The following is a 22486-nucleotide window of genomic DNA, read 5'->3' on the forward strand; positions in this document are numbered from 1 at the left end:
TTTCGAACCAACCAGTGTGGTTCATCGTCAGGACAAGTTGAAGAACCAATCCGGTTTAGCTGATTAAATAGAGTGTGCAGAGATTCCAACGGCTATATTCCAACGGCTAATTTGACCTAATGCTCTTGGTCAAACCAATAATTCAATTATTAACATTTCTATAAATAGCTAAAACAGGTAAATATGTTAATTATATATAAGATCATTTAATAATACAATATCCATATTTATTATATTTATTATATAAATATAATGGTCATAAGTTTGTTAAATAATCTATAATTATTATTATTCTAGTAATATTACTTAAGCATAAATAAATGTTATTCTTAGAATATAGTTATCTTGGTAAAATATACCATTTTATTATTTATTATTTAAATATGATGGTCCATTCAAGAATAATATGTTTATTAATATATAGCTGTAATTCAAACTTATATAATAGTTAAACCTTATAATAGCTGTAATTCAAACCTCTAAATAGGTAAATTTGTTAATTATATCTAAGATTACAATCATTGAATAATCTAATATCCATGTTTATTATTTAAGTATAATAATCTATAATTGTTATTATTCTAATAATATTTAAATGTAAATAAATGTTACCATTTTATTACTTATTATTTAAGTATAATGGCCATTCGAAAAATAATAATATACGTTTATTAATAAATCATATATATTTAATAATTCATAATTCTAATATTATTAAAAACAAACAAATGGAATTCTTAATAAATATTATAATTATTAGAGTAAAATAATGTTCATGTTTACTAATACCAGAATAACTAATATTATTGTCATATCATATATATATTTATTTATACTACTATCTAATTATCTTTTAAACTTAATGGTCATATGGTAAACTAGGTCTCCTTTAATATTTAAATTACTGATTTATATTTATTAAATACTCAATATATACTCAATAATTTGTTATTCCATTATTAAAGTTAATTATGTATTACTTAAAGAATCTTTGAAATCACAATTTGTATTACTTAAATAATAACTTACCATAAAATATATTATTTGTCATTTACAAATGTTAAAATTTTATATTGATATTAAATTTAAATTCATTATTATTTTAAACAAAAGATTGGAAACAATAATAAACTTAATCACTATAATACTCAATAAAATATATTAGCATAATATACCTATGCTATTAATATGGTTTCCGTAGGATAAACTACTAACTATAAATTGGATATATTATATTTTTTTTTGTTGAAAATATGAATTTAAATCAATTTATAAAAATTAAAATTAAAATTAAAATTAAAAATTATAATATTTATTTTATTAACACAAAAATACATAAAATTTATAATTATAGAGAATGGGAGACCAAAATATTATAGACAACCTTTAATAACATAAAGATAATAAAATTATTATTATAAACAACTTTTATTAACATAAAGATAATAAAATTATTATTAATACAGAAATTATATACATCAAACCAAACTTACTAACATAAAATACTTTTAAAATTATTAGTCCAAAAAGCTAATGATCAATGATATCAAAAACCTAAAATTTATTAAACAAATAAAATTATTAACACAATCAGACATAATCTTACCATAAAATCTTAAATTTATTGGTTTATAAAAAATTATAAACATCATATAATTTATAAATATGAAATAAATTATTAACATCTTAAAATAAACCTAAAATTTATTAAAACAAATTAAATTATTAATACATTAACAAAAAAATATTATTATTTATAATATAGACTACAAAAATGTAAAATCTAATATTTTTGACGCAATTAGATCTTATAAATCTAATATTATTAAAGCAATTAGATCTTATAAGTTATTGACATAAAAACCTACCATAAAATTATTGACATAAAAACCAACCATAAAAATCTTAAATTTATGAATTCATAAAAAAATTATAACCACCCTATAATTTGTAAATATGAAATAGATTATTAACATTTTTAAATTTTTGACAACTACTTTAAAATACTTATCACTCTTTTTATCATTGTATTTTTTTAATATTTCGTAAGATTATTACCCAATCAAATTGAAAAATGTTCTTTTATTTAAACAATAACCGAAATGCTCTAAGAAACTTGAAAGTTATGAGATATAAATAAATGATTTATTTACTTGTTGGAATTTAATTCCAATATTTGGGTTTACGAGTAATATGTGTTGTCGTGTAATAAAGTTGAAACAATATAGTTTTTTTTAGTAAGACCCTTTTAAAAGATGCGTTAATTTGCAAATTTTGGCAGTAAATATGTTAATTTGTAAATTGTTAATAAATTAGTAACATATTGGCTTAAAAATGTTTAAAAGAAAATCTCGTATCATCTGACAAAAGTGAAAAGTCGATGGATTGCGTAGCATTTGGCACTTCCATTGATAACACAATTTGTGTGCTCTACGTTTCCGAGAATTATGGTTTCCGTGTTCAACTTGAAGTGTATTATAAGGTACGTTTATCAATAAGCATCGACATTTAATGTATCGAGCCCATATACATGATGTATTTATTAGATTTTTAAATTTTAATCGACTTTTTTCCACGTATGTAATAATGTTGTGGTTAAAATAATTTGAAAGCCATGTTATTTATAATATTTATATAAAAAATTAAATCAGATACTAAAATTCTGAGGGTTGGCTTCATATCGGCTTTGAGCTAGGGTTCTGAACGACCTACCTATGGCGCTGACAGTACAGCAGGAAAGACCCTCACGGACGGAGAGAGGACCCCTGCAGCGTTACAGAGCTGCAGGGCATTAGCGCAACGCAATGGCACAACCTCTGGGGGGGGCGTCAGAGCCCTCCCCGTCGCAGCGCGATCCGGAGCAAACCGTTATTTTCGGATCTGTTGACAAGGAAATCTTGGACAGAGGGAAAAAACTCCAAGATGACAATAGGGAAACTGGAAAGCGGAAGGACAAAGACAGCGATCCACAAGAAGGAAAAGAAACCCCAGAAGAAGGCCCGAAAATATCCTCAACAACATGCCAACCAGTGGCCAAGGAACGGCCACGAATAGAGCTGTCGGGAGACAAGATTGACAGACGAATAGAGTACATGCGAGATCATGCCCTCATTGGGAAGTTCATAGGGTTCTGGCCGACTGAGAAAGCCCTATATGGTTGGATCGTGGCGAAATGGAAACCCAAGGGAGATGTCACACTGCAGCTAGGGCCGAAAGGCTTCTTCACTGCAATCTTTTTCTGTCTAGAGGACAAATACAGAATACTAGGAGAAGGGCCTTACTTTTTTAACTCAACAGGATTATATCTAAGGGAATGGATTCCCAGATTCAATCCAGACAAGGAAGATCTTACCTGGGCGCCAATCTGGATCAGACTATACTCTCTCCCAGATGAATATTGGGATGAGGACATCCTCAAAGGGATCGGAAATGGGGTGGGAGAGTACATCAGAGCGGCAGAAGAAACCAAATCACGTAAGTACATCTCTTACGCTCGAATATGTGTTTTCATACGTCTGAATGAAGCTCTACCAGAGTCGGTAACTCTAGCCCATCGAGATGAAGAATGGATCCAGCCACTCGACTATGAACATGTTCCCTTTCGGTGCAGGAAATGTCATGTCCTGGGACATCTCTTCAGGGATTGCCCTCAAAATGCCAAAATCGGTACCCCTGACCCTCCTGATACCCTAACCCAGGAAGGCTTCACTAAAGTCCCAAGCAGGAAGTGCTCTCACAAAAAACCCCAAAATGGGTACAAACCCCAGGCCAACAAATCCCATGGCCCAGTAACCAAGAACAACTTTGATATTCTTGGACAAACCTCTGATGAGCTCCCTACTAACGCTGAGGCCAACCCTACTCACCCATCTTCCTCATCCCATCCCCCACCATCAAAATCCCCTCCGAAATCCCCACCCCCCATCATTATCCCTACTATCCTCAGTCGAGATCAGAAAGAAACAGCAGAGATCCACAAGGAAATGGAAGTTGACGGAAAAGCAGACCTCCCCCAGAATCCAGAGAACAGCATTGAAGACAACAATCAAGTGCAACAAATGGAAGAAGAGCCAGAAAGCATAGATCTGAATGGCCTAGATATTCTGGAATTAGAACTTGCCTGCAAAAAGAAAGCATACGATTCAATACCAGAGCACCAACTTAATAAGCTCAAAGTAATCATCTCGCGAGCCTATCATCAGCACCAACTCAGGATACAACCGGGAAGCCAATGGGATGGTAATCTACGCCCAAAGGATACAAAAAAGAGAGGAAGGAAAACAGATCTCCAAAGAACGATTGAGATTGGGAAAATCCTGGTAGACTCAGGCAGATATGCTAAGTTGACTAAGTACTACAAGCCCTCTGTCAATGGTTAAATCATGAAGCTAGTATCATGGAATTTAAGAGGGCTAAACAGCCCCGGAAAGCTCAGGATGTTAAAAAACATGATAAAAATGGAAAAGCCACAAATGTGCTTACTCCAGGAAACTAAGTGTAATAGTTCTACGCTAGGCAGCATTCTCTCAAAAGCTTGGCCAGGATGTCGTTCGGTTGCAGTAGACGCCTCCAGAGCTTCAGGAGGGCTTGCTATAGCATGGAACACCCAAGCGGTAACCCTCACAGATTTTCATGCATCTCATCATCTCATACAGGCGACCTTTCACATTTTGGGTACCAATATTCATGGCAACTTATCAAATGTATATTTCCCGCAAGACACAGGAAGTAAAGTAGCGCTCCTTGACACGATAGAAGCTCTGAGCAACAATAGAAGGCACCCACTATGGATTGTTGCAGGGGACTTCAACATGATCACTAAAACCCAAGAGAAGATAGGAGGGAGAAACAGAATGGAACCAGAAGCCAATCGCTTCAAGGAATTCATCCAATCAACGTCTCTCATAGATATGCCGTTTTGTAATCGTACCTTCACTTGGAGCAACCGTAGGGCTGGCAAACAGCAAATCGCCTCCAAATTGGATCGCTTCCTCCTCTCAGACAACGCGGTCCACTTAGGAGGAGACATCTCAGCAGCTATTCTTGCTCACACAGGGTCGGATCACTGGCCGATCGCTCTACAATGGCAAAGACCAGGTAACTTAACAAAAAGACCCTTCCGCTTTGAAGGGTTCTGGCTTACGCATCCCACCTTCATGGAATTTGTCAAGACCACCTGGGCATCTTTCATCCCTCCAGAAGGAGCAAAAATGTATCAATTCCAGCAGAAGTTAAGATTTCTCAAAAATCACCTAAAAAGATGGAACAGGGAAACCTTTGGAAATATATTCAAGGCGCAACAAGAATTAAATCAGGATTTGGTGGATCTCCATCAAAAAATTATCTCGGAAGGGCACACAGAAGCAACACTGGAGCAGGAACGGCTCATCCATAGCCAGATGGAGGACAGGAGAAAGCAGGAAGAAATCTACTGGAGGCAAAAGTCAAGAGTCAGATGGCTGAAGGAGGGGGAGCGTAACACCAAATTATTCCACAGAACTACTGTGCAGAGAAGGATGCACAACAACATACCCTTCATCCAAAATCAAGCAGGGGCAAGAGTAGAGAAACACGAGGAAATTGAAGAGGTGCTCCTCAATCACTTTCAACATGTCCATCAAGAGCCTATAGAAGACCGGCAACAAGCTATTATCAAAATAATTAGCAATGTGCCAAAGCTCATCACGGAGGAACACAATGAGCTTCTCATGCGCCCTATTCTTCCCCAGGAAGTGGATGAGGCAATGTCTCAGCTAAAAGAAGGTAAGGCCCCTGGCCCAGATGGATTCACTACCACATTCTTTCACACTTTTTGGGATATGGTAAAGTTGGAAGTCTGGCAGATAGTTCAAGAATCCAGGGCCATGCACTGGCTTCTTCCCTCCCTCAACTCCACTTTCATAACTCTCATCCCCAAAGAGGAGGACTCCATCACCCCTGATAAATTCAGACCAATTGCCTTATGCAACGTCATTTACAAAGTCATATCTAAAGTCATTGCAAATCGGCTTAAACCCCTCCTACCTCGGCTCATCTCTCCGGAACAGTCAGGGTACGTGGAAGGTCGACAAATAATGGATGGTATTCTACTCACTCACGAGATCATTCACTCCCTCAAGCACTCAAAGCAAGCAGGTATGCTTCTTAAATTGGATCTTTCCAAGGCATTTGATAAACTCAGTTGGAATTACATATCTCATATGCTAAAAGCTTTTGGTTTTTGCTCCACTTGGGTCCGATGGATTATGAGTCTAATCACATCTACTCAATTTTCAATCCTGGTGAATGGCATTCCCTCCCGCCCCTTCAAACCCTCTAGGGGTATCCGGCAAGGGGATCCCTTATCCCCCTTTCTCTTTGTTCTCATGGCTGAAGGACTTGGTCGACACATTAAACATGCCCTCCATTCTCATCAGCTCAAAGGCATCTCCGTTCACAACACTTCTGCCACCTCTCATCAGCAGTTCGTTGATGACACCATGCTTTTTGGCTATCCCTCTGTACAAGAAGCCTCCCTCCTAAAATCCCTCCTCCAGGATTTCTCGGAAGCCTCTGGCACCCATGTCAACTGCTCTAAATCGCAGGTTTTCTTCTTTCACACTCCCCCTTCGGTCAAATCTGCTGTAACTCGCATCCTGGGCTTCCCCTCTGCAACCCTCCCCTCCAAATACCTTGGCGTGCCCCTCACCGCATCAGCCATAAAGCAGCCCGCGTGGCGCACCCTCCTTGAGAAACTTGATTCCCGCCTCAACCTCTGGACTTATAGATCTCTAAACTTAGCCAGTCGCGTGGTTCTCATCAAATCTGTCCTTCAGGCAATGCCACTGAATCTGTTCTCTATCCTTGCTGCGCCAAAGTGGGTACTAAAAAGCATAAGGAACCTTCAGCGCAATTTTCTATGGAGCAGCTTGGCTACCAATCGCAAATGGGCCCTGGTCAAATGGACCACTGTATGCAAGCCCAAAGATAAGGGAGGCATTGGGCTGAGGGACCCGGAGTACAGCAATTCCATTATGAACGCCAAGATTTGGTGGCATTGGATCACTAACCTAGATAAGCCCTGGGTCAAAATTTGGACAGCCAAATATGCTGGCAACAGACCTCAAGAAGAACTCATCAGATTTACTCCTACCGAAAAGGGATCGCTAATATGGAATGCGGCCAAACAGCACTATCAGCTAATTCAACAGCACAACTTCTGGGAAATCAGGAATGGACGCACGGCAAGATTCTGGACGGATGCCTGGAACCAAATGCCCAAGCTCACAAGTGTTCTTCACCCTTCTCTGATACCAGATAGACAGGAGCAGCAGCAGGAAAAAGTACAACAATTTTTGACGCAGGAGATGGAGCATGGATTCAGAAAATGGAAATAGAGTAACCAAATTCTAAACAACACAGATGCTCGGAAGGAAGAAGAGCTGGGGACAGAGTTAAGGAAAAGAAGCATAAGGCAGGATAACGGCGGGGATATCCTCAGATGGGGATACCAACCCAAGGGGACTTAAACTACCTCAGAAGCCTACAAGCTGATATGCAACCTCCCCACTCCACCAGACCCTTTATGGAGTAAAATCTGGGGGCTCGGATCCTGGCCAAAAATCACCTACTTTCTCTGGCTGGTAGGACATAAAAAAATTCTCACATGGGATAAACTTAGAAAACGTAACTTTCATGGTCCCTCTGTTTGTTACAACTGCTTTCAAAGTGAAGAAACTCTTCAACACCTCCTGGATACTTGTCCTCTTGCCAATCAACTATGGGATAAGGTCCGTTTCAGATGCCAAAAAAGATGCAGAGAGGAAAATGACATCATCAACTCCATAAGACATTGGCCAAAGCATCCCTACAAAAGCGAGATCCTCAACCATTTATGGAGCATCATCCCGGCGATCGTCTTATGCAACGTTTGGAAGGAAAGAAACCAACGTATATTTAAAAACAAATGCTCTCATATTGAAGAAACCTGGAACATGATACACAGGAATCTCCAAGAAACAATGTCGCTTCAATCGTGGACAAAGGAAGATCTGCCATCCACAAACAATGAAAAAAGCATTCTGGACAATTGGCAGCTGCATTTACCTCAAGAAACGCTCAAGAATAGCCCATCTAATAGCAACTTCAAGGACAACTGCCATTGGAAAGCCCCCCCTAAAAACTCATATAAACTTAATTTTGATGGGGCTTCCAAAGGTAATCCAGGAGCAGCTGGATTTGGCGGCATATTGAGGAACCATGAAGGCACTCCTATGCAGATATACTTCGGGAATATGGGGTGGGATACCAACAACTCAGCAGAGCTAGAAGGGCTTTGGGAAGGTCTCCTGCAAGCCTGAAATCTCAATCTTCAACCCCTGATTGTAGAAGGCGACTCACAGATTCTTATTAACATGGCCACTCGCATATAGAACGGCTCGAAAGCAAGGAAAGTAGCACCCAGTTGGAGACTAGAAGCGAGGCTAAATGACATTGCACAAAAGCTGAGCAATCATAGCGCCATCTCCTTCAATCACACTAAAAGAGAGGGCAACAAAATAGCTGACCTCCTGGCCAACATAGGAGTAGAGACCGAACATATCCTCCTCTTCGGAAACATGAACATCATTCCTAACATGCACCAGATCCAGGAATGTGAAAGCCTGATCCAAGGAGAGGCCGCCTCCCCGGATGCGGGTGTCAACATGCCAGGCAGTGAGGAGCCACATGCCCAACATGTGCCACCTCGTGATCGCCAAGGGAATTTAATGCCCCTCGCCGCCGAGGAGTTAAGACGGGAGGCGTAGAGCAGAAACCTTAATGAGGAAGCAAGGTACGATGACGAGCTTGCAGAGAGCAATCAAAGCGGGCAAAAATCGAGGGAATGTCTGTTGTTTTAAGAATGAAGGAATGTTGCGGTTTTGGACTCAGAATGCAGAGCAAGCAGCTCAGATCTCTGAGGGAAATTGTCTCTTTAAAGCTTCTGTTCTTGCTGGGAGCGACGACATTCATATTGACGAAGAAAACTTCATGCTTGTTTATCCGGGGTACCGCTGCTTCTGTGAGGCTGAGCTCTGTCATGGAGCAGTTGGGGGACGAAATTCAGTTGGGGGGCGACTCAATCCCGACAAGCCCTCAAGCGTTGTTCGGTTACAAGCTGTTGGCGTCTCTGCAACCATGGCTCGTCCCCGGGAAAGGATGCCATGTAGAAGAGGTTATGGGAGAGGAGGTTCTTCACGTCACCCTGTGGCGGATGCCCACCATCACTGTTGCTGCTGCTACTACCATAGAAGGGCGGGAGCCACCCCTATACCGGCCAGTCAATTCATGGAGGCCGGCAGTTCCAATGATGGAGCGCCCCTGCTTCCAGCGTTTGGCTCAGTCATATTCACCCTTGGCAGCTCGCGGGACAATCCTGGCATTAACGCACACATATCGGTTCTCTTCACAAAGGTTCCTCAGGAGGATGCCGAAGGAACGCAACCGGACATTGCAGAGGAACATCCAGAGGGCAGTGGGGAGAAACGCCTGGATGTGCAGACGGAAATTGCAGAGGATAATCCAGCGAAGGAGCCTAAGCAGACCCCCACCCAAATTCAAGAGCAGGAGACGCCAACCTCCACGCAAGACTCCATGGCAATGTGGGAAGGCTACCCAGAAGGCCACGGGTGGTGCAAAATTATGGAGGAAAAGCCAGAGGAATAGTCTCCAGCAGCCCACTCTGGCGTACATTTCTCTCTCTCAGGTCTGGTATAGGTTCTTGGTCTCTGTTGGGGCCTGGATTAGGCTATATATCTATGTTTGTGTCTCTTTAGTTCTTGTTTATGTTCACGTTTACTATAGTCTGGGCAGTAGGCCTTGCAAGGTGTGTTACGAGTCTTTTTGTTTGATGCCCCTGCGCGGGCTGTTTTGGTATGGTCCAAAAACAACTCTGTGTTATGTCATGTGGGAAGCGCTGCCCCTGCGAGGGCAAATTCTGAGTCAAGAAAAGCCACCCAAAGGGCCACAGTAGGCCCTAGGCAGCCTGTCTTTTTGATTGTAATGTTTGCCTGTACATAATATAATAGAATAGATAGCTTTACCGAGAGAAAAAAAATATTTATATAAAAAATTTAATGAACGCTTAACAAAGTTCAAACTTATTTGCAGAGCGTTCAGCTTTTAAGGGTTACTGAAGCATGATTAACCATTCTCACTGCCCCGATGAGACATGCAGGGTCACAGGGCCCACCTGTGTCTTATCGAAATGTAATTGTAGAAGAGAGTGGATCAACCTGAAGTAGCCCACAACCCTCCTATGCAAAGAACCTATCAAGTTAACAAACGAAAAGAGGGGTGCAGGAATTTAATTCAGTGGGCACTGACTGTGTCATGTCATTATATGATGGTTGTATCTCAATCATGATTATATATTAAGAGCTAATGTAACTGAACCAACCATCATTAAAAAAATAACAATTAATATAGTTAATAAAATAAATTATTTATTTTTATAAAGTTAATCTTACCAATTTGCATCTGATTTTTTGGTCAAAGAACTAGTATTTGAAATTGGACGCATTTGCGAATGTGTTATACCTGTCGTGTGGCAGGGATAATAAAGTTTATGTTGGAGTGATAAGTCACTGAAGTAATAAATGTTTTTTTGGATAATTTTTTGTTATATAGTGTATTAATAAGGTTATTAATAATATAGGTGTAAATTTTTGGAAGGATAAGGTGTGATTTTTATTGAATTTTATAATTTTGGAGTAATAAGGTGGAATTTTGAATTTTAATTTTGGAGTAATAAGGTGGAAATTTGAATTTTAATTTTGGAGTGATAAGGTGTAAATTTTTTAGGGAAACAAGTTTGTAATTCAAAGTATTTTTTGTTGTGAAAGGGGGCTACACTCATATAAGTCAAATTGCAAGAACATTGTAAAAGTCAAATTTTGAAAGTTTCATTATAAAATTTAAGACAAGTTGATTAGGGCCAAGTGTAAAGCTCACTCACTTTTCTCGTCAAATGACCATACGAAGGTCAAGGCCAAACTCCGATAAATCGTTTTTTGTTGTGGCATTGTGTGGTGTGTTGTCCATATTGTTTTTTCGTGCATGATATAACTTGGTGCATACATTTACTTTTACAATGTCCAAGCTGGTAAATTTATTTCTAAGTCTCATAATATTGAAGGCTAAAGAATTACAAGACATGGAAAAGGTCCATTCATTAAGGCTAAGAGGACATGAGCACACTATGAAGCCTTGATGGGAGAACCTTCGTTGTTCATAAGTGTTTCATGAACCCTCCAAGAGCACAAAGCACACTCCTTAATCCATCTTTCCCTTTCCTTGTTCGGAACTGTGCCCTTCAAAAACCAGGCCTTCCTTTGAGCTCACTCCTTTGACCTGAAGGAATGTGCCCTCCTTGGGAGAACTTCGTCGACCCGAAGCAATGTGCCTCCTTGGGAGCACTCCTTCAACCTAAAGGAATGCGCCCTCCTTGATTGCATGAGCGCACCTTGAAGGCCTTAAGCTCTACCCTTCATCTTTCCACAATGCTCCATGCGCCCTCTTGATCCTTTGAGTGCATGAGCACACTTTGAAGGCACGACGATTCATTCTTCAACCTTTGGACTTGCGCCATGCACCCTCTTTGGTCTCTTAAGCGTATGAGCGCATTTCGAAGGCATGAAGATTCATATTCAACCTTCATACTTGCACCATGCGCCCTCATTTGTTTCCTTTGAGTGCACTACTTTGACCCAAATGAGCGTGCCCTATTTGAGAGCACTCCTTCGACTCGAAGGAATGCACCCCCCTTGAGAGCACTCCTTTGACTTGAAGGAATATGCCCTCCTTGAGCGCACTCCTCCAACTTAAAGGATGCACCCTCCCTTATGTTATGCTCTTAACCTGCAAAACGATACCCAAATACAGAATATGCGAAGAGAAGATACCCAAAACACAGAACAGCATGATTTTATTATTTAGAGAGTAATGTTCACTTGCCTCTTCGAGGGGGCAACCTCTGATAGAGCAGAGCTCGATTACAAAATAAGACACGATACTCCTCGCAGGGAGTCTCTATCCTTTATATATGACTCATACATGCAATACCACGGATCAATACCGTGGGTTTTATTAATACCATCTATCTAATACTATGGCCCATTTCCAACTAACTGTGGTCCCGTCATTAATTGCGGGTTAACCACTTACAATTATTAATATGGGCTTTATTGACTCTTGACTATGATGTGATCCCATTACATAAATAAGGGGGTTAGGGTGGGACCCTAACACGCCCTCCCCCTTAAGACTAGCCTTGTCCTCAAGGCTGAAGCTGTGGAAACTGCTGAAGAATAGTTGCTGGTTCCCAAGTTGCATCTTCCAGAGAAGTGTCTTTCCATTTGACGAGGACTTCCTTAATCATGCGGCCGCGCAGTTGCTTGTCTCGTGTGTCTAGGACCTGTTCGGGTTGAAGCCAGATGGACCCTTCTTCGTCCAATTCAGGTAGACTGGTCTGAATTCTGAAATTGTTCCCAATCACTTTCTTGAGGCATGAGACATGGAAAACTGGATGGATTTTTGCAGTAGGTGGCAAGGCCAAATTGTAAGCCACTTCTCCAATGCGCTGAAGTACTTGATATGGTTCGTAGAATTTGGGAGATAGTTTCTGACACCCCTTGTCTTTGAGTGATGTTTGCTTATATGGTTGTAGCCGTAAAAAGACCCGATCCCATTCTTGAAATTGGCGCTCCGAACAATGCTGGTCTACCAGTTGCTTCATGTGGTTCTCAGCTTGATGAAGATTCTCTCTAAGATGGGCGAGCATGGTTGCGCGGTGTTGTAGGAGTTGATCCACTGCTTGTACTTTTGAGCACCCCTTGAGATATGAAGTGGGTGAAGGCGGGAGTTGACCATATACTGCTTCATAGGGAGTCATTTTGGTGGTGGCATGATAGTTGGTGTTATACCACCATTCAACCAGAGGTAACCACTGTACCCAAAGGTGTTGATTTTCTGAAGTGAAACACCTAAGGTAGGTTTCTAGACATTTGTTGACGGCTTCGGTTTTACCATCCGTTTGCGGATGATAGGAAGTACTGAGTTTTAGTTGAGTGCCTTGTATCCTGAAGAGTTCCTGCCAAAAATTACTGGTGAAGATCGGGTCACGATCGGACACAATAGAAGTGGGCATGCCATACAATTTGAAGATCTGATCCATGAAAGATTGAGCGACCAAAGTTGGTGTAAATGGGTGGGGTAGGGCGCAGAAATGAGCATACTTCGACAATCGGTCCACAACCACCATGATGAATGACTTGTTCCCTGACTTTGGAAGACCTGCAATGAAATCCATAAAAACCTCCGTCCAAATTGATGCCGGAATGGGCAATGGTTGTAATGTGCCTGGTGTGTTGACGGTTTCCCCTTTGTGGCGTTGACAGACATCGCATTCTGCTACGAAGGTAAGGATGTCCTTTTTCATGCCTGTCCAAAAAAATGATCTTTTGGTGTGAGCATACGTCTTCTGAAAGCTCGAATGTCCTGCAATGGGAGATGAATGCAATTCTGCCAAAATGCGACTTTTGAGGGTGGATGTTGGTGATATTACGACTCTGTCCCTGTAGTGAAGAATATCATCCTGCCACGAGTAGCCCTTGGTGGAATTTGGATCTACCTGCAATTGAGAAATGAGTTGGTAGAGCCCGAGGTGTGAAAACCATTCCCTGCAAGCCTCTTCAATCCATTCTGGAATGGGGAGGGAAATTGCTAGCAGAGTACTTTCCTCCTCAAATTGGCAAGATAATGCATCTGCTACACTATTGTCTTTCCCTTTCTTGTAAATGATCTCATAATCATAACCCAACATTTTGGCGAGCCATTTATTTTGCTGTGGGGAGGATAGGCGTTGCTCCAAAAAATATTTAAGACTCTAATGATCTGTGCGGATTTGGAAAAGTCGCTCCAATAAGTAAGGTTGCCAGGTCTCGACTGCATGTAAGATGGCCATCATTTCCTTCTCGTAGGTAGATTGGCCCAGATTCCTCCCACTTATTTGTTGGCTTGTGAAGGCCAAAGGTCGCCCTTCCTGCATTAAGACCGCCCCAATACCTGTACCCGAAGCATCACATTCAATGACAAAAGATTTGGTGAAGTCAGGTAGTGCTAAGACTGGAGTGGAACACATGGCATTTTTTAGAGCTGTAAAGGCCTGTTGTGCTTCCTCATTCCAGAAGAATGAATTTTTCTTTAGGAGTTGGGTGAGGGGCTTCGCTATGCGACCATAGTTGCGGACAAATTTACGATAATAGCCTGTGAGACCCAAAAATCATCTCAAGCTCTTCAAGGTCTTAGGTTGAGGCCATTCCTGCATTGCCTGGATCTTTTTGGGGTCCACCTTGACACCTTCACGCCCCACAATGTGGCCCAAATACTCAACTTTTGCCATGCCAAACGAACACTTGGACATCTTGACAAATAATTTATGCTTGCGGAGCAGTTGCAAGAGTAGATCTACATGCTGAAGATGTGCGGCCCAAGTGCAACTATAGATGAGGATGTCATCGAAGAAGACAAGGACAAATTTCCTGAGATATGGTTTGAGAATGTGGTTCATAAGGCTCTGAAAAGTAGAGGGGGCATTACAAAGACCAAATGGCATGACCAGGAACTCATAATGGCCTTCATGAGTTCTGAAAGCAGTCTTGGGAATGTCGACTTCCTTCATGCAAATTTGGTGGTAGCCTGAGCGAAGATCCAACTTAGTGAAGAATTGAGCCCCATTGAGTTCATCCAGCAAATCGTCAACCACCGGGATGGGAAATTTATCTTTTACTGTCAACTTATTGAGGGCCCTGAATTCGGGACACATCTACCACTCCCCATCTTTCTTGAGCACCATGACCACTGGGGAAGAATAAGGACTAATGCTGGGACGAATGACACCTGCTTCCAAAAGTTCCTTGATTATTTTTTCTATTTCGTTCTTTTGGGTGAACGGATATCTGTATGGGCACACATTTGGGGGTTGGGCCCCTGGAACCAAGGTGATTCTATGATCATGTTCCCCTCGCGAGGGTGGAAGCTCATGAGGCTTGTCAAAGACCGGCAGATGGTTATTTAAAATCTGTTGCATCTTAGGATGAATTGGCAGAGGCTTGGTTTCTACTGCCTGGATGGCAATAAATTGAGCTACAACTCCATGATTTACCTTTTTCAACAATTTTTCCATCCTATGCGAGCTGATGATAGAGGGGGCTCCCGCCTGGAGTCCACAGAGGGTATGTGTGTAGTTGTTCTACTTAAAACTCATATATAACTCCTGGAAATCCATTGTGATTGGCCAAGAGTGCGGAGCCATTCAGCGCCGAGGACAATGTCGCAACCCCCCATGTGTATGGAAAACATGTGGGTTTTCAACTGATAATCCCCCATTTGAAGTTTGACATTTTCACAGCGGCCTTCACATTTCATTGTGCCTCCATCCGCAATTTGGACTTGGAAGTTAGAAACTACTCGTATAAAACAATGCACTGCTTCTGCGACTTTTTGATGGATGAAATTATGTGTACTTCCACTATCAATCAAGAGTACTACTGGGCGATGTTTAATAAAACCTCTGATTTTGAGAGTTTGAGGGGAAGAAATCCCTGCCAAATCATGCAACGAAATAACTGGTTCGTCAGAGACATTGTCCTTTTGGTTGTCATCTTCTAGCAGCTCATGTTCCTCGAGTGGTGGATCTTCCTCTGTTGAGCTGTAGTCAGTGTCATCAGTTTGAAAAAATTTGGGCTCCTTGCATTTATGACCTGGGGAGTATTTTTCATCACAGTAGTAACATAGGCCTTGCTTTCTTCTTTCAACCATTTCCGCAGGTGACACCTTTTGGATTTTAAGTGTTTGAGTCGTGTTGTGATCCTGTGGGGGGTGACCTTTAGTGGAGAAATTTGGGCGACTGTATTGGGCTGCTAATGCACGTTCCACGTTACGAGCTACCTTGCAAGCCTCCATCCATGTGGGAGGTTGGTGCAGTAGGACTTGGGCTTTGATAGCTTCTTTAAGACCGATAAAACATTCCGTGTAGAACACATCTGAGAGACCCCAAGTGCGAAAGGCTAAGGCTTCAAAAGTTGTAATATATTCATCCACTGTACCAGTCTGTCAGAGCTTAGTAAGACGACCCAAAAAAGAAGATTCCTGGTCAAAGTGGTCTTGAAGAGCTTTTGTGAATTTGGGCCAAGTCCTAAAAGGTCCATTGCAACGTTGATGCCATTCCCACCATTGCCACCTTTCATTGTCCAAGTACATGCTCCCCACCATAAGATGAGTCTCATCATCTAAGATGCGATTCAGATTGAAATACTGCTCCATTTGGGTTATCCATGCCGACAGGTGAGAACCATCAAATTTATGCATATCCAACTTGGGAGGTCGCTGACGAGGTTGTGGGTGGGTGTGCCAGACGTGAGGAGAGTGGCTAGACTCACCCTTGTTGTGTCCATTGCCATTATACACCTCCTCGTGGGCTTGGTCCTTGCCCTTCTAGATCATGCCCTCGACCAGGCTATTTAGTCGGTTAAGCTGAACGTGGACGGTTTGCATGGATTCTTCAAGTTTGTCCATCCTTTCATTGGCCATCGCTTGAGCTCTAGTTTCTACCATACACCAACCTGATTTTTTTTTTTGGAAAGTTGGGACCGCCTAAAAAATTTTCACTAAGAATTGAATGGTACCACTGTGCTCAGCTCATCGTCTTGATTTTGATGGGCTAGATCACCAATAAGCGCCTTGGAAGATCTCAAACTTTTTTTTTTTTGAAAACTCCTAATGGAGTTTTACTCCTTCCTTATCAATATTGCAGTTGCCAATTCCTCAAAATGTCAATGCGGACAAAAGTCCTGCGAAAATTATACCTCGGTATAGGAACCCTTCACAACGATTCCGATCTGGTGGATCTGAGATATCTGAATGGTGGATCGGATAACTCCGGGTGGCGGAACAGACTGCTGCTGCGGATCTGATGGATCTAATAGATCAGAATGGCTGATCTGCGAACTCGAGACTGTGGGACTGATGTATGCTGCTGCTGCACCCCTTTGCACAAGCGGATCTGGAAGAGATGATGTGTGATCCCCTGATAGAAAAGGGAACTATGGTCTTGAGGAGTGTCAGGTGATACAGATCGCAATATACATAAGGGTCTGGCAGTAGTACTCGGCCCAATGTTTCAGGGCTCTAACTAAGGAGGATCGACCATACCCTTAGCCGTACAACCCGACTACCCTATCGTACGAGCGAGTAATCTCTCCGAGTGCTGTTCTCGGTGTACTGTAGCCGCATGACGGCCGACGGTTTATCTATGGCGAGGTTTCAAGGGAGCCTAGGGGGCTTCCGATATACCTAGAGGGTACGTGGAAGACAATCCATGTGCACTTCTGTCTAATGCGCTACTACTAGAAGGGGTATCCACAGGGGTTACAAGGGAGTCCAACAGACGTGACCACCTCTTGTATTTCCTGTGTGCATGCCTCCCCAAATCCGTAGGTTTATGCGCTCAATGACAGATTCCGTGGTTTAAAGATGCCAGAACACGTCTCTAGCGATTTTTTTTTTTTTGGCTAAGAAATGGAGATCCCACCGGCCCTGGAAAGTGATCTAATACCACTTGTTATGCTCTTAACCTGCAAAACTATACCCAAATACAGAATATGCGAAGAGAAGATACCCAGAACACAGAACAACAATAATTTTATTATTCAGAGAGTAATGTTCACTTGCCTTTTCGAGGGGGAAACCTTCGATAGAGCAGAGCTCGATTACAAAATAAGACACGATACTCCTCGCAGGGAGTCTCTATCCTTTATATATGACTCATACATGCAATACCATGGATCAATACCGTGGGTTTTATTAATACTATCTATCTAATACTACGGCCCATTTGCAACTAATTGTGGTCCCATCATTAATTGCGGATTAACCACTTACAATTATTAATATGGGCTTTATTGACTCTTGACTATGACGTGATCCCATTACATAAATAAGGGGGTTAGGGTGGGACCCTAACACCTTAGCACATTCCTCTGACACAAAGGGATGTTCCCTCCTTGCTCTCTTTAGCACATAAGTGCACTCAGAAGGTACAAATATTCATCCTTCACCCTCTAAGAGTGCACCCTACTCCCTCTTTCTCTCTCTTGAGTTCACAATGCACTTAGGAATCTCGAAGCCTTCCCTTTCATCCTTCGCTGTTGTGCCATACACCTTACCTTGATTGTATCCCTCTTTTGAGTGCATGAGTGCATGTCGAATCCACGAAGCCTTTCCCCTTCAGCCCTTTTACCTTTCAAAGTGTACACGTGACCAGAAGCCCATTTTGTCCCTCACGAGCACACTGAAAAGGAATGAACAAAAAATATGCATAAAACGTGGTAGAATATGATATTTTTATCTTGATCGTTGCTTTTCATGAGTGACTGCAAACAAAGGTATTCCAAAAACATCATGGGAAGCATGCACGAGGAAGATCAGTCAAAGAAAACAAATGAAGGAAGTTGCATGAAGAGCAATGAGAGCACTTTAACCTTGATGATCAAAACAACCCAAAGATTCCATTACATCAAATATCCTTTGGAGGGTGAGGACATCAATGATTGAATCTTCTTGAAGAAATGTGGACACAAGTGGAAACCATGTCACCATTGGAGAAATTCCGTGTCATCAGTCACTATTAGTCCGAGTAATCAAATATAGTGACATGTCAAGTCTCATCACATGATGATGTGGAAGCCATGATCTAATTTTGTAATCATTGTAAACTAAAATAAGTGTAAGTCCAAGAGTCATGTATGAACTAAAGAGCCATGGGAGTCCAGAAGACATGTAGTATCAAAATTCATATGTAACTCCAAAATTGATTTGGAATTCCAAAGTTTATAGATGTCCAAAGGTCACTAGGAGTTGGAAAGCTAAGAGTCATGAGGATGTAAAAGTTCATTCCTCAATTTATAAATATATCTGCATTCCTCATGTAAAGGACTTTTATCCTTGTATTCTCCCATAAGGCATCAGAGAGATAGAGTTAATACTTTTTGGGAGCAAGTAGCTGCTATAATGCTCCACTATGGGAGCTAGTAGTGTTCATTGCATTTATGTATCTTGAGACCTTTTTTTAATATTGAAGCCTTCAAAGCAGTACATTTTCACACATGGATTGTGAATATTTCTAAGATTATTCTTTGAATGTTTATGGGTCATTTTTTCTTTCATTAAGTATTGGATTAGTTGAAATATTTTGGTTACTTCAGTGCTTCTTGTTGGAAATGTGTTGATACGCTTATAATGATCGCCACATTCTTGTGAAACTATTTTTCTTGATGTTAGACAAACCTTTATTTTCATGTGTGTCTCCATTAGGGTAATACTATTACTTCTATCTTGAAATGTTCACTTTACTTTTTCCCCATAGTAGAAGTACCTGGATACATTGGCAATCGAACATATAGAAGGCATACTAGCTCATTCGTTCCAAAGGATAGTTGCACTTCTCTCTTGTGCTGATAGCTAAAGCCAAGGAATCTCTTAATGTAAATGAAATTTGGGACATATTCCGGATGGGGCTCCTACTACAAACAGTGTGAGGTCTAATTGGGACTTCACACTAGGAAGACCCCCTGTATGTTGGTGGTATCCAACACTATCAACATTTTGGCACTAGAAGGAGGGCCATATGACAAGTTGTGCCCATTGAGCCTATTTTGAATCTCTTATATTAAATAGATCTTTCCCAAATCCTAATCCCTAGATGTTTTTCTAAGGAGCTTAATTTTACCATCCCTACGTAAATAAGGCATGAATTGTCTCAATTCAAGTTTGTGGTGAGAGTGAACTAACTGGCCTTGAACACTTTTTTCAATTTATGTATTTTTGTTTCTCTAATGGAATACATTGTAAATATGTCATGGACAGGTCGTTTGCCCTCAAATTTGAAGGTTGAGTTAACAAATGGTGTCATATTTTGTCACCTACTTCTATCCATTCATTTGATCAACTTGTTAAGGAGCTTTATGAATCTTTCGATGGGTATGATTATCAAGATGTATGTGATATAATTGATTTTCTTAGATTGGAATGTGGTGAATATGTAGAGGAATTTCTTAATCAGTTTCTTCACCTTTGTCATAAATTTCCTTAGGGAGTTATTGGTTCAGATTTTATCATGGAAAATTTTCAGAATTTGATTCTACTCTCTCTGAGATCTTTTGAATCTGAACTTTGAGATGATTCTTTCTCCCAAACATCTTCTAACCATGGGATAGCTCAATCTTTTGAGGAAGAACCTATTATTCCCTTTGTTCCTTGTCCTCCTCCTTTTCCACTACCAATTTGGGTGGCCCATGGTGATGAGGTTAAATTTAAGAGATCTAAAAATAAAATTATTGATATGTCCATTAAAACTCCATCCAATTCTTATCATTCACATCTTACTAAGGAAAAATTGGAATGGTTCAGTAATTGCATGGAGTCTGAAGTGAAAGTTAATCCCTAGATTTTTCAAGGTCATGTTAAAGTACATAAGTCCAATATTGAATCTGACCCAAATTAAAACCCAATTGTCTTTAAGGATATTAGAAAAAGTCTACCACCTATGTTTCATGATTCCTTGATTCATGATCCATTGGTTTTACCGACTTCAACTTTTAATGATGTTCAATCTGTTGTTTAACGTGGTAATCAAGAATAAGGTGGTAGTATTTCATATTCAGAGGAGAAAAGTGTTGAAGATATGTTTTATCCTCCTCCCCTCTTTCAAGATGATAATCCTTCCTTCTCAGCTAGTCTCCAATCATTTAATCTTGATAACCTATCAAATGACTCTGAACCCCACATCCATTTGAGACTTTGGATACACATTACAATGATATCCCTATTTCAATTAACACATATGGTGGTGAATATCCAAGAATATTAGGTGATATCTTCTCTTCTTCTAAGGGCTTGGATTTGCAAGATATGATTGATAATTTGTTTCTCACAATTTACAATCTTCATTTGTCCACTAGGATGCTCTTTTAATTCAATATGATATTTAATCCTCTTTTATTCATACATATTTGAATGAAAAATATGAAGCGGTAATTTGTGAGGTTCTTGAATTTTTGGAAGATTCTGGTCAATCTAAGTGTCATATTGGTATGCTTATCTTTGACCATTATAGTGATGAAAATGGAGTTGATTCGTTGTTCTTACAATTTCAATATGATTTAAATAGAATTGTTTCTCCTCCTCTTGAGTCTTTCAATCTTTCTTCATCTTTAGAACAATTTTCATTTTACCCAGATATGTTTGATAAGTCTCTCACACCAGCAGCTCCCCTAAGTCCTTTCCATCTTTTTCTGACTGATCATGGTTTGCAATCTAGTACAGGATCATGTAATACTACCATTGGAGGATGAAAAGTTTGAATATATTATTCATAATATATTATACTATACATATTTTTTAATTCATAAGGCGGACGTTCCAACCCTTAATGATCAAGGGATTTTTTGACTTATTCTATCTCAATGTTATATCCATCAAGAATATGATATGCTTAATGTTAAATCTGATTAAACCAGTGACATTAGTAGTAATTTTCATTGATACCTTTGTTAATAGTGGTGCATGTCTGCATATTTATTTTTCTAAGCCACCCAAATTTGATGATCCACCATCTAAAAGTTCTGAGACCTCTCAGGAAAGTGAGACACTTGAGCTCCTGTTGATGGTTATTTTAGGTTACTGCAATCATGTTGAGAGATTCTAACTAGGTTGGATGCATATTTATCTCCTTAATATTCATCCATTGGTTATGAGTTCATTCTTAAAGAAATTCTGATATTTTCAAGTGGATTTTCATGAGAAAATTTATGATCAAATGAAAAGTTCTTGTTTTATCAGTTCATTTTCATGTCAACCCCTTGATCTAGACCGATGGTTATAGAACACATCTGTCATGGATCCTTAACATTTCAAGGCTTATCATTTTGATTATCAAGATAAAGGTCATTATGGGTTGAAATATTTTTCTTTGTTAAACTCTTTTCAATCTAATCATCTTATTATCTCTTTTGTGTATATCATAAAGTTAATCATCCCCATGGCACATTTCGTTTTCTAGAGTAATTGTAATTTCTTCGACCACTCAGCCAACCAAAACCCTTGTGTTAGCATTGAGTTTAATTTTTCATGTGTTTATAATCTGTTGTGAACTCAATATCCTTATTGTTTTCAAGTTCAATGATGTTAAAAATTGTTTCTAATGTTCCTGTCCTTCATATTGTTGGTATCGCATGTGATCACATGTGAAGGGAACTAATAGAGAATCGAGAACCTTGTATGTTAATCAACCAATCTGATTATAATATAAAAAATTCTTGTTGTGATTAAAATATATTAATTGAAAACTCATTTTCTCATAACTCCCAAGGTCTTCAAATTGGTTTCCTTGAGTATCAAGATCTAATCACTA

The 22486-nt window shown here is 40.1% G+C and overlaps 1 protein-coding gene across 1 annotated transcript; it reads left to right on the forward strand.

Moving 5' to 3' along the window:
• Positions 1 to 2804: 2804 nt before the first annotated feature.
• On the forward strand, positions 2805 to 7376 carry LOC149174590 (uncharacterized). Its single transcript, XM_089420894.1, has 3 exons — positions 2805 to 4175; positions 4488 to 5321; positions 5511 to 7376. Exons 1-3 carry the CDS (start codon positions 2805 to 2807, stop codon positions 7374 to 7376), a joined length of 4071 nt encoding a protein of 1356 aa, XP_089277020.1.
• The last annotated feature ends 15110 nt before the right edge of the window (positions 7377 to 22486 follow it).

Source organism: Pinus tabuliformis, chromosome 4_1 (assembly GCF_031772625.1).
Source record: "Pinus tabuliformis cultivar Carrire ecotype Pingquan chromosome 4_1, CPIR1, whole genome shotgun sequence".
NCBI lineage: Eukaryota > Viridiplantae > Streptophyta > Pinopsida > Pinales > Pinaceae > Pinus > Pinus tabuliformis.

Bases quoted from the DNA above. Each gene is read 5' to 3' on its own strand.
- LOC149174590 (XM_089420894.1), top strand. From the start codon at position 2,805: ATGGCACAACCTCTGGGGGGGGCGTCAGAGCCCTCCCCGTCGCAGCGC. The intron at 4,176-4,487 runs GTAATCATCTCG...TGCTTACTCCAG, and splicing joins ACCAACTTAATAAGCTCAAA to GAAACTAAGTGTAATAGTTC. The intron at 5,322-5,510 runs GTGGATCTCCAT...ACTACTGTGCAG, and splicing joins AAGAATTAAATCAGGATTTG to AGAAGGATGCACAACAACAT.